Source organism: Capra hircus, chromosome 10 (assembly GCF_001704415.2).
Source record: "Capra hircus breed San Clemente chromosome 10, ASM170441v1, whole genome shotgun sequence".
Classification (NCBI taxonomy): Eukaryota; Metazoa; Chordata; class Mammalia; order Artiodactyla; family Bovidae; genus Capra; species Capra hircus.
This window is the reverse complement of record NC_030817.1, coordinates 51,045,971-51,063,091: the sequence shown is the minus strand read 5'-3', so window position 1 is coordinate 51,063,091 and position 17,121 is coordinate 51,045,971. Positions and strand designations below refer to the sequence as shown.

General features: G+C 43.2%; 1 protein-coding gene across 1 annotated transcript in view; it reads right to left on the bottom strand.

Annotated features, from left to right (window-relative positions):
* The window catches only part of AQP9 (aquaporin 9), a 51,363-nt gene that overhangs the window by 10,988 nt on the left and 23,254 nt on the right, over positions 1-17,121 (bottom strand). The window contains exon 2 of the mRNA XM_005685715.3: positions 6,200-6,326. Coding sequence (XP_005685772.1) covers positions 6,200-6,326 — 127 coding nt within the window. The remainder of the gene's footprint in view (positions 1-6,199; positions 6,327-17,121) is intronic.

The window sequence follows — 17,121 nt, the reverse complement described above, 5'->3', positions numbered from 1 at the left end:
CTATTTATATGTCTATCATTCTGTCTATCTATCATCTCTCTCTACTGGGCTTTTAGTTCAGTTTAGTCGCTCAGTCATGTCCGACTCTTTGCAACCCCATGGACTGCAGCACACCAGGCCTCCCTGTCCATCACCAACTCCCAGAGCTTGCTCAAACTCGTATCCATCGAGTCAGTGATGCCATCCAACCATTTCATCCTCTGTCGTCTCCTTCTCTTCCTGCCTTCAATCTTTCCCAGCATCAGGATCTTTTCAAATGACTCAGTTCTTCCCATCAAGGTGGCCAAAGTACTGGAGTTTCAGCTTCAGCATCAGTCCTTCCAATGGATATTCAGGACTGATTTCCTTTAGGATGCACTGGTTGGATCTCCTGGCTGTCACTCTCAAGAGTCTTCTCCAACACCACAGCTCAAAAGCATCAGTTCTTCAGTGCTCAGCTTTCTTTATAGTCCAACTCTCACATCCATACATGACTACTGGGAAAACCATAGCTTTGACTAGATGGACCTTTGTTGTCAAAGTAATGTATCTGCTTTTTAATATATGTCTAGGTTAGTCATAGCTTTTCTTCCCAGCGTCTTTTAATTTCATGGCTGTAGTCACCATCTGCAGTGATTTTGGAGCCCAAGAAAATGAAGTCTGTCATTGTTTCCCCATCTATTGCCATGAAGTGATGGGACCAGATGCCATAATCTTAGTTTTCTGAATGTTGAGGTTTAAGCCAGCTTTTTCACTCTCCTCTTTCACTTTCATCAAGAGGCTCTTCAGTTCTTCTTTGCTTTATGCCATAAGGATGGTGTGTCATCTGCATATCTGAGGTTATTGATATTTCTCCCGGCAATCTTGATGCCAGCTGTGCTTCTTCCAGCCCAGCGTTTCTCATGGTGTACTCTGCATAGAAGTTAAATAAGCAGGGTAACGATATACAGCCTTGACGTACTCCTTTTCCTATTTGGAACCAGTCTGCTTTTCCATGTTTGGTTCTAACTGTCGCTTCTTGACCTGCATACAGATTTCTCAGGAGGCAGGTAAGGGGGTCTGGTACTCCCATCTCTTTAAGAACATTCCACAGTTTGTTCTACTGGGCTTTGCCTATCCATAAATCAATAACCCCAAAGAGATTGATATAAACTGTTAGCTTCAGTATATTTTAAAATCAATGTATTTATATAATATACTTAGCAGATTTAATTCTATATTTAGTAATTCCTAAGTCCATGTCCAGAGGATATAGAAATAATATTAGGACTGAAAAAGAGACATATCTTTAATGGCCCTCCCTTGGTGGGCTGTGCCTCTCACTGAGGTAAGGGGTTCAGTTTATTTTGCAGTGGTCACAACATCTGAATGGATTCTCTGTAGTTTCTCTGCATAGACAATGTATATCTCACACACAGAAATAGAATAACATTTCCTTCGCTCCAACCTAAACTCTGACTGAAGAAATCATCCTCTTTGATTCTTATCCATTTGCAAGTTCAGGCAGAGGGCTTGTTCCGGGGGTAGGCTACTGCTATCCCCAGCTAACTTTGCTGTAGCAGTAACAACCACGCATATTGAACGCTTGCCAGATGCTGTCATATGGGTAATTACATGCACTTGATCTTCCTAAGAAACCAGTGAGATGGGTCCTACTCCAGTTCACTGGTGGGGAAACTGAGAAGTAACAGTTTATGGTCACACGGCTAATAAGTGGTAGGTCTCGGATTCAAATCCAAGCTTATTTGAACTCCAGGGCCTATGTTCTATGTTTTGACTTTTCTAGGTTTTCTTTACAAGTTCATAAAGGTTTTCTCTGCCTTAGAAGGCAGGTGAAAAAATTTCAAAAGTCATCTTTGAACATATGGGCTTGATTCCTAGGGATGAAGGACACACATGTGGAGAGTACAGAAGACATTTAGTGTGTGTGTTGGGGGGATTAGAGTGACTGTCCGTGTAACCACACCGAAATGTGGCCCTCTGGGTTATGGAAATAGCTGTAAACAAAGCAGTGATAGTGATGATGATGATGACTCGTTGCCATTTGACTCCACACAGAACCTATGGATAAGCTTGTTTTTGGAGGCCTCCCTCCTCTCATTGCCTCCAGGAAGAAAGTTGTACTTTTCCTGAATCTCTAAGCCAAGGTGGGCTTGCAGTGGGGAGGGATTCTGACTGCTGGCTAAACTATGAGGGCCCTGTCTTCACCTGACTCTGCCCCTCAGGGGCTCATATGAACAAGAAAATGTCAATACATCAAAGCACAGGTGACTTCCTGAAGACTTACACACGCATCACCTGTTCTGTTTTGCTTTTAAATCTAGGACAGTCATAATTCTGGAGACTGGCAAGAGTACAGCTTACTAGGAAGCTGGAAACAGGGCTTAGAAGAGGGGACCACATAGGGCAGGGGAAAAGTTCCTGGAGCCAGCCCTGTTTCTCTTTTCCAGAGGCTAGTTGGAGGGTCACCGCCACCCAGACAGCCTGGAGGGAGCCGGTGTGAAAGGACCCGGGGACATAAGAAATCACCTCCACTCAAAAATATCTCCCCTCAGATGAGTCCGCCAATGGGAGAGTTATTATTTAGCAAGCTCCTCTTCCAAAATAAAACTTGCTGTAGGTTTAAAGCATAAAAGATTTATGTTTTTGGTCTCTCAAAAGCACTCTGAGGCCAGAACTATTATTCACCTTGACCTTCACATACCAAAAGGCACTTAGTAGGTGTTCAAGATATGAAAGTTGGAGATATAAATATCCATATGTCTTTATTGAGATAGGCTACAAACATCGACAGAGGGAAAGCTGTTTGAGGGTCAGAGAGGGTGTGTCTGGGAGGGCACTTTGCAAAGCAATGAAGAGAGTTTCTCTTTGCAGAGATGCGTGATCACTCGGCTCACCCTTACCTGAAGGACAAGACAGAGCAGCACTGTGGGAGAAACAGGAGTGTTAGAGTTGGAGAGGGCCACGGGTGGGTGGAGCTGAAGCCCAGGAGGAGGCCCGAGATGAAAGTCTTACATGAGCAAGGCGATCTGGTTCAGGGTTCTGTCCTAGACGAGTCCCCTTCTCCCTGCCACCCACAGACAACTGGGCCACGGGTGGGTGGAGCTGAAGCCCAGGAGGAGGCCCGAGATGAAAGTCTTACATGAGCAAGGCGATCTGGTTCAGGGTTCTGTCCTAGACGAGTCCCCTTCTCCCTGCCACCCACAGACAACTCTGTGATGGAGATAATCCTACTATTTGAGCTCTCATTAAGCAATCTTGCTCTTTTCTGGAGATTTTTATTGCCTATAAAATGCTGCATCAGAAACAGCTGCCCTAGTCTAGGTACAAGTCAGCAGAGCAAATGCTGAGTGTGGGGTGGTGCATAATCAAGGCACTGCGAGTTCTGATTGGCCAGACTGGATTGCCAGACTCCTGGCAAGCTCACAAGGGAGCAGGGTAGGTGACTCCTGTGCAGAGAAGTAACGCTTTATGTTCCAAAACCAGAGGCCAGCTGACCTTCCCAGTCTGGACCACAAAGTGGGCTCCCATTTATGTTTATGCCTAATATACATTGGTTATTTTTGGAATTCCCAAAGAGGGCCTCACAAGTGTCCACAAACCAGTATGTTGGTTGCAGCCACTATGAGAGAATCACTCCCCCACCCCCAATCTTCCTCTCCTATTCCCGGGCTGTTAAAGCCAATACTGAGTCTGCACTGATGTCATCATTGGGTCAGGGTGTTATCTATGCCTGTTTCCCCATTTCCCTGGGAGCCTGAATAGCACTTAGTTCCAAACAGAGATGGGAAATAAGTTCCCTTTCTCCAGCTCAACACTGCCATCCCAGGTGGCTCAGGGGCAAAGAATCCGCCTGCCCATGCAGAAGACGTGGGTTCAATCCCTGGATCAGGAAGATCCCGTGGAGAAGGAAATGGCAACCCACTCCATATTCTTGCCTGGAGAATTCCATGGACAGAGGAGCCTGGCGGGCTATAGCCCATCAAGTTGCGAAGAGTTGGGCACGATCTAGCGACTAAACAACAGCAATAGCTGCCTTCTATTAGCCAGGCTCAGAAACTGTTCTCCTTGGATTTGGGGATCTCACAGTCTCTCTGAAACAATTTGGACAGCTCCCAAGCCTTGCTCGGAAACAGCGCTTTGTGAAAACCGTCCCCTTACTCCTCTGAGCATAGGGGCTTGACCAACCCCAGGCTAAAGGCCAGATGGGAAGACCTCACACCATCTTTCATTCCCTCTTCTCCTTCCTGCTGGTCTCTTCCCCTTTCCTTCCATGATAATTCCAAATATATCAGTATATGCAAACAGACATTGACAGCGGTGGTGGTGAAGTGTCAGCTACATTGGTAAGGTCTAGGACCAATTTATCCAAGTAAATATTTGATTATATTCAATTCAGGGAGTTATGTAGGTGAAATACTGCAAAACCACATCTCCACCTTTAAAAAGTAGCTGAGAATATGCCTACATTTATATTGCATGGTTTGTGGAAACCATACTTGTCTGAATGTAGTTGGAAGAGTGTGGGGGGAGGCAATAGAGCATTCTGCATGCTTGTTTGAAGCCAAGAAGGTATTCTGTCTCTGTTATCAAGGCCTGCACTGTCATCAAGCCTTGGCCCATTCAGGATGGCCTCTTGGTTATTTTTGCATCTCGGGTAGGCAGTAGAGTGCAGGGATCACAGCAAAGGCTCGGCATGAGTTTGAACAGAAACACTGCTCCTACCTAACAAACCACATACATGGGAATCTGTAACCTGGACTGCCTCAGGATCTGAGTGCCCATATGATATGGAAAGGCTGCTGCTGCTGCTGCTGCTAAGTCGCTTCAGTCATGTCCTACTCTGTGCGATGCTATAGACGGCAGCCCACCAGCAAATGACTGTTCTGTGTACCTAGTCCCCTTAGGCTCTGAGTGGGTCTGGGGAGTCATTCTTCAGTGCTACAATGGCAGTGCTTGTCACCAGTCCAGCCAACTCACCTGAAGGATCCTCCCCTGGGCCGTCCTGCCCTGTACTGGACCTGTACAGCCCTGTCTAAACTGCCTTTCCCATGATAGATCATTGGAAGTGTTGTTTAGCAATGGGGACCTGTGCTTTGCTGTCTCAGGGACCTGGGCCAAATCTTTGATTTGCCTTTTTACCAGCTGTGAGATGTCTGGCAATTAATTTAACCCCTTGGGGGCTTCCCAGATGACACAGTGGTAAAGAATCCACCTGCCATTGCAGGACACACAGAAACACAGGTTCGATCCCTGGGTCGAGAAGATCCCCTGGAGTAGGAAATGGCAACCCATTCCAGTATTCTTGTCTGGGGAATCCCATGGACAGAGGAGCCTGGTGGGCTATATATAGTCCATGGGGTCGCAGAGACATGACTGAGCACAAACCCAAAGCAAAAAGCAAAAATCTTCAGGCCTCCAGTTTTCTCTGTAGAATGGACAGTAATACCTGCCTCAGAGTGCTGCTGTAGGAGAGAGAGGAGATGATACAGAAGAGAAAGGAGATAAATTGTATACAACACCCCGTACAGTGCCCAGCACACTGGGGTCCCCATCTTCCCTTATCACCGACTGTCTTACCTTAGTGTTCTGAGTCCCCAAGACAAGGCTGCTAAGGATTCCGCAACCCTTTGGGAAGTGGGTAGTTTTCACAGTTCCTTCTTAAGGTCCCAGGCTGCATTAAGTATCATTTCATTTTGCTTCTCAGAACCTCGAGAATTGCTTTTAATTAGTCTTCCACTCGCGGCGGGGTTGGACCAAGACCTCCTGATTAGCCCTGCACCTCCATGAAAGCACCAGCTGCTTTGCAAATGGCCCAGGGCTCTCTGTGATTGCTCTGATAAAGGCAGTTCCAACAGAATTGCCTCTGTTGGAGTGATCTTCACGGGCCATTCGCAGAATAGATGGGAAGTGGTTTTCAAGCGTAAGATGGAGCTTATAAAAGAATGTATTGACAGGTGCAGAATACGATTCAGTGGCCGGATTTAGGAATCAGTTCTGAGTTCCAACCCTCATCTCTGTCTCTTGCTACAGGTTGCCAAAGCGGCAAGTCACTTAGCATTTATTTACTGGCCATTTAAAATTGGTCATTTATAAAAATAGAATCAAAGACATATTCTTGCAGGACTGCTGAGGTCTAAAACAGTTAAGTACCCAGAACAGTGATAGTTACACTGGGATGGCTGAGTTAGTAGTCGTCGTCATTGTTTCTGGTACTTACCAGAGACACCTGCACTCACATAAATGGCCATTCCAACTGCCATTGAAAATCCAGTATTGATAGTGATGATTCCTCCAAAGTGTCCTCGACTGAGAACAGCTTGGGCAACAGAACCACATCCAAGGACCTGGAATGAGAGGAAACTCAGTAAGTGAGTGAAGATGGCCACCATCAAAGACAATGGGAAGTCACAGTAACAAGAAGCATTTTTCTTTTTTTTAAACCATTTATTATTATTTTTTACTTTACAATATTGTATTTTTCAAGCACATTTGCAAACCAGGCTGCCACAGGCCTCGTATAAATCAGCTTATAATCTTCCAACTGTGCACAGGTAGCAAAGTGCTGGTCCCGAGGCTGCATCTGGATTGTGGATGAGTTTTGTTAGGCCTTCACAGTGTTAAAATTTTTAATGAATCTATAAATTGGGTAATTTGGTAATCATTTCATTTTATATAAATATCTAATCATTATGTTATAAAACTGAAACTATGGACTTCCCTGGTGGCTCAGATGGTAAAGCGTCTGCCTACAATGCAGGAGACCCGGGTTCAATCCCTGGGTCGGGAAGATCTCCTGGAGAAAGAAATGGTAACCCACTCCAGTATTCTTGCCTGGAAAACCCCATGGACCGAGAAGCCTGGTGGGCTACAGGCCATGGGGTCACAAAGAGTCGGACATGACTGAGTGACTTCACTGTCACTGTCTTTCACTTTTGTATGTCAATTATACTTCAGAAAGAAAGGGCGAGAGGAAGGGAGGGTAGAAGGAGGGGAAAGAAAGGAACATTTGGTGAGGGAGGGTTATTGGGAAAGATGAAACAGTTGCATAAATTTCAACAGGACAGCACACGACCATTGGCCATCCTCATGCTGTGGTTTAAAGAGCCAGTGTTGTCCTGAAGGAATGTCTGGGGCTGGAGGATCATTAGATCATTGCTCCTAGATGTCAAGTAGCCAAATTTTTTCTAGAATACAGATCCCAGTTTGGGTTTCTTAACTAAAGAAGAGCACCAACTGGAGGGAGGACTCAGCATCAAGTAATGGATATGATTTGAGGGTATGTGAAGCAAGTTTTCAGAAACAAATGTATTCAAGGAACAAGAGACAAAGAATAGGAAGGCTTCTTATCAGGATGATAATAACCAACTATGGTGTCTCTTCACCAAAGGATGAGAAGGGAAGTCTGAACCTGAAATGAGAGAGGATGCACTTCAACCATTTCCTGATAGTGATGAATTAATTCTAAATAGCTCCCTTGGGGCTCATTTGTGAAGCCCTTTAAAGAAATATGATTTACAAACAAGGGATGTTTAACACATATAGAATGGTTTTGTTTTACTCCTCCCTGAAGGCAGAGAAATTACCTAGATGATCTTTTAATATCCCCTCCAGTCCCTGATTCTAAGATATATAGACTTAACTCTAACTGCTAGACAGTAGGGAGAAGAAGGACCTGACATCTGGAGGGATGCACCAGGGCTTCACATCACAGGCATGGGGCTATCTTTGATGTTAATCACAGATCTTGCTCCAGACCCTATACTGAGAGCCAAGTTAAGCTGTAGCAGGAACATGGTTCCCTTTCCCTTTTTAAGAAACGAAATATTCCCGAGTCCAGCTCACAGCCTAACAATTCCACCTAGACTAGACATTATTTTTTCTAGAATCCTTATCTGTTATAATAAATGTCAGAATTAAAACCACACTGCTGTCTTTCTTTTTAATTTAAGATCAATTAAATGACCGAAGTACAACTTCCAAGCTAACTGTCATTTAGGCAGCCTCTTCTCAAAAGAGGAAAAAAAAAAAAAAAAACATTCCTGACAGCTTAGAAGACCTGATTTAGACAACCAGGGGTAAGGAGAGACACACTCAAACACGGGCCAGTCCTGAGCTATTACCACTTTCCGAATAAACTTCTTCCCTCTTTTATGGTGTGATATTCATGGACTTGTGATATTCTACAGGGGGTGTAAAAGCATTAAAAGGTCTGAGTGGACCTGGGGAGGCTTCTGTTCTGTCAAACTTCCTTGTGATTAATACTGTCCTCTTCCACCCTAGATGCTGCAATTGCTTTTTTGTTCTTTTCTAGGGAGGATAACTGATGGCATCACTGACTCAATGGACATGAGTTTGAGCAAGCTCCAGGAGTTGATGATGGACAGGGAAACCTAGCATGCTGCAGTCCATGGGGTCACAAAGAGTCAGACACGACTGAGCAACTGAACAAAACTGAACTGATGCTGTGCACTGCAGGAAATGAGCAGAAGGAGAAATAAACAAGGTAAGCACTTCAGTTTGCCTAGTCAGAAATTGCTATTCAGAAGCTTTCAGCCCATGTTGACATCATTTCTTCCTGGTTTTATAGCCTGAAAATTATGCCTTAATGAGGCAGACAAGTAATTGCCTGCTAGGATCTTCTCTTGCCTGCTTCCTCTGTCCTGCATTCACAGCACCAAGGAAGTAGACCTTGGCTATCCTGACGTTATCATACTCTAATCACTAGGGAATTGGTCACTTACCCTTGTTTCCTTCTTCTGTAACTTTCTTCTTTAAAAAAATGAGAGAACTGTCATTTATAGTATTGCTGATAGAATTTCCAACATGATTCCATGCTCTCACCATTAAGAACTGCCTTATTGTTCCCCTTCTTAGACACAGAAACAGCCATGCTGTCTCAATTTTTTTGGTCTTCACTATCAAGTAATCTATTTTGGACTCATCACTCTTTCATAGTCTTCTCACTAAACCTAATCTTTTCTCTCTGTAATTCATTTGTACTGTCCCTACTGAACAATTTGTGTTCAGTTGTTTTCCAAGTGCCTGATCCTGATTTCCTTATCTAGAAAAAAATCTCTTAGATTCCTTTGCATACCAACAGGTAATAGTATGCTCAGTTCAGTTCAGTTGCTCAGTCGTGTTCGAATGTTTGTGACCCCATGAATCACAGCACACCAGGCATCCCAGTCCATCACCAACTCGTTGAGTTTACCCAAACCCACGTCCATCGAGTCGGTGATGCCATCCAGGCATTTGATCCTCTGTTGTCCCCTTCTCCTTCCCTCAATCCCTCCCAGCATCAGGGTCTTTTCCAGTGAGTCAACTCTGCGCATGAGGTGGCCAAAGTATGGGAGTTTCAGCTTTGGCATCAGTCCTTCCAGTGAACACCCAGGACTGATCTCCTTCAGAATGGACTGATTAGATCTCCTTGCAGTCCAAGGGACTCTCAAGAGTCTTCTCCAACACCACAGTGCAAAAACATCAATTCTTTGGGACTCAGCCTTCTTCACAGTCCAACTCTCACATCCATACATGACCACTGGAAAAACCATAGCCTTGACTAGACGGACCTTTGTTGGCAAAGTAATGTCTCTGCTTTTGAATATGCTACCTAGGTTGGTCATAACTTTCCTTCCAAGGAGTAAGCGTCTTTTAATTTCATGGCTGCAGTCACCATCTGCAGTGATTTTGGAGCCCCCCAAAATAAAGTCTAACACTGTTTCCACTGTTTCCCCATCTATTTCCCGTGAAGTGATGGGACCGGATGCCATGATCTTCGTTTTCTGAATGTTGAGCTTTAAGCCAACTTTTTCACTCTCCTCTTTCACTTTCATCAAGAGGCTCTTTAGCTCCTCTTCACTTTCTGCCATAAGGGTGGTGTCATCTGCATATCTGAGGTTATTGATATTTCTCCCGGCAATCTTGATTCCAGCTTGTGCTTCTTCCAGCCCAGCATTTCTCATGATGTATTCTGCATAGAAGTTAAATAAGCAGGGTGACAATATACAGCCTTGACATACTCCTTTTCCTATTTGGAACCAATCTGTTCCATGTCCAGTTCTAACTGTTGCTTCCTGACCTGCATATAGGTTTCCCAAGAGGCAGGTCAGGTGGTCTGGTATTCCTATCTCTTTCAGAATTTTCCACAGTTTATTGTGATCCACACAATCAAAGGCTTTGGCATAGTCAATAAAGCAGAAATAGATGTTTTTCTGGAACTCTCTTGCTTTTTCCATGATCCAGTGGATGTTGGCAATTTGATCTCTGGTTCCTCTGCCTTTTCTAAAACCAGCTTGAACATCAGGAAGTTCACGGTTGATGTATTGCTGAAGCCTGGCTTGGAGAATTTTGAGCATTACTTTACTAGCGTGTGAGATGAGTGCAATTGTGTGGTAGTTTGAGCATTCTTTGGCATTGCCTTTCTTTGGGATTGGAATGAAAACTGACCTTTTGCAGTCCTGTGGCCACTGCTGAGTTTTCCAAATTTGCTGGCATATTGAGTACAGCACTTTCACAGCATCATCTTTCAGGATTTGAAATAGCTCTACTGGAATGCCATCACCTCCACTAGCTTTGTTCATAGTGATGCTTTCTAAGGCCCACTTGACTTCACATTCCAGGATGTCTGGCTCTAGGTGAGTGATCACACCATCGTGATTATCTTGGTTGTGAAGATCTTTCTGTACAGTTCTTCTGTGTATTCTTGCCACCTCTTCTTAATATCTTCTGCTTCTGTTAGGTCCATACCATTTCTGTCCTTTATCGAGCCCATCTTTGCACGAAATGTTCCCTTGGTATCTCTAATTTTCTTGAAGAGATCTCTAGTCTTTCCCATTCTGTTCTTTTCCTCTATTTCTTTGCATTGATCACTGAGGAAGGCTTTCTTATCTCTCCTTGCTATTCTTTGGAACTCTGCATTCAGATGCTTATATCTTTCCTTTCCTCCTTTGCTTTTCACTTCTCTTTTTTTCACAGCTATTTGTAAGCCCTCCTCAGACAGCCATTTTCCTTTTTCACATTTCTTTCCCATGGGGATGGTCTTGATCCCTGTCTCCTGTACAATGTCACAAACCTCCGTCCATAGTTCATCGGGCACTCTATCTATCAGATCTAGGCCCTTAAATCTATTTCTCACTTCCACTGTATAGTCATAAGAGATTTAAGTTAGGTCATACCTGAATGGTCTAGCGGTTTTCCCTACTTTCTTCAATTTAAGTCTAAATTTGGCATAAAGAGTTCATGATCTGAATCACAGTTAGCTCCTGGTCTTGTTTTTGCTGACTGTATAGAGGTTCTGCATCTTTGGCTGCAAAGAATATAATCAGTCTGATTTTGGTGTTGACCATCTGGTGATGTCCATGTGTAGAGTCTTCTCTTGTGTTGTTGGAAGAGGGTGTTTGCTATGACCAGTGCATTTTCTTGGCAAAACTCTGTTAGCCTTTGCCCTGCTTCATTCCGTACTCCAAGGCCAAATTTGCCTCTTACTCCAGGTGTTTCTTGACTTCCTACTTTTGCATTCCAGTCCCCTATAATGAAAAGGACATCTTTTTTGGGTGTTAGTTCTAAAAGATCTTGTAGGTCTTCATAGAACCATTCAACTTCAGCTTCTTCAGCGTTACTGGTTGGGGCATAGGCTTGGATTACCATGATATTGAATAGTTTGCTTTGGAGATGAACAGAGATCATTCTGTTGTTTTTGAGACTGCATCCAAGTACTGCATTTTGGACTCTTTTGTTGACCATGATGGCTACTGCATTTCTTCTAAGGGATTCCTGCCCACAGTAGTAGATATAATGGTCATCTGAGTTAAATTCACCCATTCCAGTCCATTTTAGTTCACTGATTCCTAGAATGTTGATGTTCACTCTTGCCATCTCTTGTTTGACCACTTCCAATTTGCCCTGATTCATGGACCTAACATTCCAGGTCCCTATGCAATATTGCTCTTTACAGTGTTGGACCTTGCATCTATCACCAGTCACATCCACAACTGGGTATTGTTTTTGCTTTGGCCCCATCCCTTCATTCTTTTGGAGTTATTTCTCCACTGATCTTCAGTAACATATTGGGCACTTACCGACCTGGGGAGTTCCTCTTTTAGTATCCTGTCATTTTGCCTTTTCATACTGTTCATGGGGTTCTCAAGGCAAGAATACTGCAGTGGCTTGCCATTCCCTTCTCCAGTGGACCACGTTCTGTCAGTATGCTCGTCTGTTCTGTTTCCTCGGGTGGTGTGTTTCCCAAGTCCACCACCACTCCTTCTGTGCCTGCCATCACAGTCTCTTCTACCTTCATGCCAGGATCCAGCACCTACTTTCTCCAGAAGACTTAGAAAATCACATAACCATGTAGGCGAGGGAGGGTGTTATAAAGCCATGGATCTAGTCTTCACTGTGCTGCCCAAAATCCTCTATGAAATTCTCCCAACTATTTCACCAAACCTTCTCTTCTCTCATTAGCCCAAGGCACCCAATTCCCTTTCTGAAAATAATACCTCTTTTTACTTGACTCAGCACCTGTTAAGTAGCCTTGAAGATCAATGGCAATTCAGAACATCACATAAACATTGCATTCCAGTTATTCAGTGATATGTAACTATTCCCAAACTTAGTGGTTTAAAATGGCAACATTTATTTTGCTTGTGAATCTGTCATTTGGGCAAAGTTTGGTAGAGCATCTTATCTCTGCTCCAGTTGGTATCAGATGTGATGATTCAAAACTTGAAGGACTGGAATTATCTGAAAGCTTACCTAATCACATGCCTAGAGGTTGATGTCAGCAGGCAACTGATGCCTCACCTGGGATGGTGGCCAATACACCTACACACGGCCTCTGTGTGGCTTAGCCAGGTTCCAGGGGGTGAGCACGGTATAGCCTCCAGAGCCTGCACTCTTAAACCCTGCATTATGCTACCTCTCAGCCATGACTGTGTTGCTTCTGAATTCGATAGCACACAAACTACAACATCCTATATAACCATTGACCTGGCCCATGTTGGTTGCCTTTAGCGACAGGGAGCTTATTACTACATCAGGTAGCTTGTTCTATATATTTTTGGTGTTCTAGTGGTTGGAGAGCCCTTCCTTACATGAAGTTGTAGTCTTTTATCCTGTAACTTCTGTTTGTTAGCTCCTGGCTTAGTCTTGGGGCCTCAGGGAAGAAGCACCTTTTACACACCAGGCGTTCCACTAAGCGGAGGGAGCGAAAGTCCTCCCTGAATTTTTCCTGCTGAGAGTTTGTCCCTTCATCTTGGATCCTTAGGGCTCCTCAGATCCCAGTGAGTCTCACCTGGGATGAGCTCAAGATTGTCAGCACCTCTTTTAAAACACAGAGCCCACAAATGGGCACAAGTCTCCCTTATTTTTTTTAAGCTTTTAAAAATGTTTTTTATTTAAGACTGAAATCCTGTACAGATTCTCTTAGAGAATTCTCTAATTCTCTAAATTCTCTCTTAGAGAGAATATGAGGAACATATAAAAATATAAAGAAAAAACCAATCACAATGCCTTTATCTATGAACAGACATTATAAAACTTTGGCTTATTTCTCCCCAGTAATTTAAAAAATATTTATTTATTTAAGTATAATTGACCTACAACACTGTCAACAACAAAAACTGACCTACAATGTCAGTTCCAGGTATACAACACAATGATTCATTGTTTTCATACATTACCATGATCTCTGCAAGTCTGATTGCCATCTGTCACTATACAAATTTATTGTAATATTACTGACTATGTTCCCCATGCTGTACTTTTCATTCCTGTGACTCATTTATTTGATAATGTGAACTTTGTACCTCTTTAATTTCCCTCACCTATTTCACTCATCCCTCCACTGCCCTCCCCTTTGGCAACCACTTGTTTGCTCTCTATATCCTCGAGTCTGTTTCTGTCTGTTATGTTTGTTCATTTATTTTGATTCTATATTCTCTGTTTGACTTATTTTACCTAGCATAATACCCTTGAGGTCCACCCATGTTGCCACAAATTGCACGATTTCATTCTTTCTTATGGTGGTGTCCTATTCCATTGCATAGACATACCATATCTTCTTTATTCATTAATCTATTGATGGACTCTTAGGTTGTTCCTATATTTTGGCTGTTGTAATTAGTACTGCAGCGAACATAGGGGTGCATATAACTTTTCAAATTAGTGTTTATTTTCTTTGGATAAATACCCAGGAATGCAATTGCTGGATTATGTGGTAGTTCTATTTTTAATTTTTTGGGAAATCCCCATCCAGTTTTGTGGCTGTACCAATTTACATTCCCATGAATAGTGCGTGAAGGTCCCCTTTTCTCTACATCCTTGCCAACACTTGTTATTTGCTGTCTTTTTGATGATAGCTATTCTCACAGGTGTGAGGTGACACCTCACTGTGGTTTTGATTTTCATTTCCCTGATGATTAGTGATGTTGAATATCTTTTCATGTGTCTGCTAACCATGTCTTCTTTGGAAAAATGTCTCTTCAGGTCCTATACACATTTTTAAAATTTTATTTATTCTTTATTGAAGGATAATTGCTTTACAGAATTTTATTGTTTTCTGTCAAACCTCAATGCACATTTGTTTTTCAATGTTAAGCTGTATGAGTTCTTTGCCTATTTGGGATATTAACCCCCTGTCAGATATATTGTTTTCAAATATTTTCTAATTTGTAGGCAATCCTCCCTTGTTTGTACATCATATCATATTATGCCATCATATTATGACATGGTAATTAATTACATACCTTCTGTTCATTGCTTCTATTGCCATCTAGTGGGTCACTTAACCACAGGATGTAATTCAACTATTCACATGTTAATGCCTGGTTTTCCCAATTTTATAAGACTCAGGATCATGTCATGAACTTCTTTGACTTTGCAACAGCATCTAGTATATTGGAAGTAATTAAATAACCAGATCCTAGTTGTTATTTCCAATTATGACACTCGGTATCTGTGTAAATGAACATGTTACTTCTCAGTCTCAGCTTGCTCATCTATTAAAAAATAACACCTGCTTGCCTTGTTTCATAAGATTTTTCAGCAAAGTTTCAAATGGGGCAACCTTAATAAAGGCACTATTTAAACAACAAAGGACAATAATAGGTGAAGGATATTTCTGCCTTTAGTATAAACTCAAAAGCAAAACCCCAATTCAAGGTGAATTCAGGCAAAGGGACTCATGGACTTAACCCCTAACTCACTGCTGCTGCTAAGCCACTTCAGTCGTGTCCGACTCTGTGCGACCCAATAGATGGCAGCCCACCTGGCTCCCCCGTCCCTGGGATTCTCTAGGCAAGAACACTGGAGTGGGTTGCCATTTCCTTCTCCAATGCATGAAAGTGAAAAGTGAAAATAAAGTCGCTCAGTCGTGTCCAACTGTTTGCAACCCTGGACTACAGCCTGCCAGGCTCCTCCGTCCATAGGATTTTCCAGGCAGGAGTACTGGAGTAGGGTGCCATTGCCTAACTCACTGCCTGGCCGTAAAAATGGGAGAGAAAACACATCTATGACTGAAATTATAAATAGCTGTTATTTCATTCCAAACATGAGATCAAAATTTGTGGAAAGAAGAGAAGTGGGAAAATGACAAGAACTTCAAGGTGTTCTGCATATTTGTGATTACTCTCCAAAGTGAGGTCATTTCATAGCTGACAAGATTTTAGTGCTTTTGGTAGTAAAGCAAGACTAGAGAAGAGGAGGGGGGGTAATTACTGTAGCTATCAGGATCTGTGCATGCAGGAGTGGGAGAAAGCATTTCATTGGAGAAGGAAGAGAGACATTTGAAAGGCAGAATTACTACAAAAGATGGACTGGTGAGTGAGGTCCCCTCAGTCATTCTCAGTCACCAAAGCCACGTGTTCTGGAGTTTTTTTTGGTACTCTTTCCTCTCCTCTCTCTTCACCCATGGCCAACTATTTCCAGTTATCTCTTCTGTGGGTTCTGACCTGTGTCCCCAGTTCCAGTGTCTCCCCACTCAGCTATTGTGCCAGATGAAGCGCAACTTGCACACTGTCCCACACCCATTGCTCAGGAAGTACTAGCACCAGCCCCTCAGCCTGGCTCTCGGGGCTCTCCGGTGCCATGCCTCATGATTGCCAGCCCAGTGTTCTCCCCAGAATAAATCTCCCCACCAGCCAGGCTGGCAACCCACTCACTTTGAGTCCTTCGAACTTGACGCTCATTTTCACCTTTGCACACCTACTCACGCCATCCCTTCAAGCACAATATCTTTTCTGCATTTTCACCAGCCCATATCAGCCTATTCTTAACACTGAGCTAAAATGCTACCTTTTCTGAGGGCTTTCTCTGGTAGCTGAAGCCCCCAAAGACCTCTCCTGCTTACTTCATCATGTCTTTGCAATGTGTCTTATGTTATCCCCACCCTGCCTTGTGGCACTCCACCAAGACCATGATGCCCGCCAGGTCACTTTTGCTTCTTTATATTCTGTGCTCAGACAGTATTTATAAAAGATATTAAAATATCTAAGCATAAATGGGAAACAAAATCCTGCCTAAAATATCTTTTCTTTCTTTTTTAACATATGTATTTATTTGGCTGGGTTGGGTCTTATTTGTGGCACGTGGGGTCTTCATTTTATCATCTAAGGTCTTTTGTTGTGGCCCAAGGACTCTCTAGCGGCAGCATGTGGGCACTGGAGCATGCAGGCTCAGTAGTTGCAGGTGCATGAGCTTAGTTACTTTGTGGCCTGTGGGATCTTAGTTCCCTGACCAGGGATCAAACCCGAGTCCCACATCACAAGGTATGTTCTTAACCACTGGACCACCAGAGAATCTCCAAAATGCCTTTTCAAGAGGAAAAGTTAGTTTGGGGGCACGATGTAAAAAGTGGGAGGTGTAATTTCTGAGACATACCTCTTGAGACTGTTGGAAAGTTCCCAACTGAGCCGTGAATCCTATGACAGGCCGACCGCTGGACACAATGTGAAACCTCACATGATTAAGTGATTACCATAAACTGAAATGCTGGCGGTGAGGACAAAGATTCATGAGTCCACAGATTGTGTTTCATATGACCCTTCTCAGATTTCCTTTGTATCTACTATTTCCTTCAAAGTGCTAACCAAGATATTCCTAGCACAGATGTATGGCAAAACCAATACAATGTTGTAAAGTAATTAG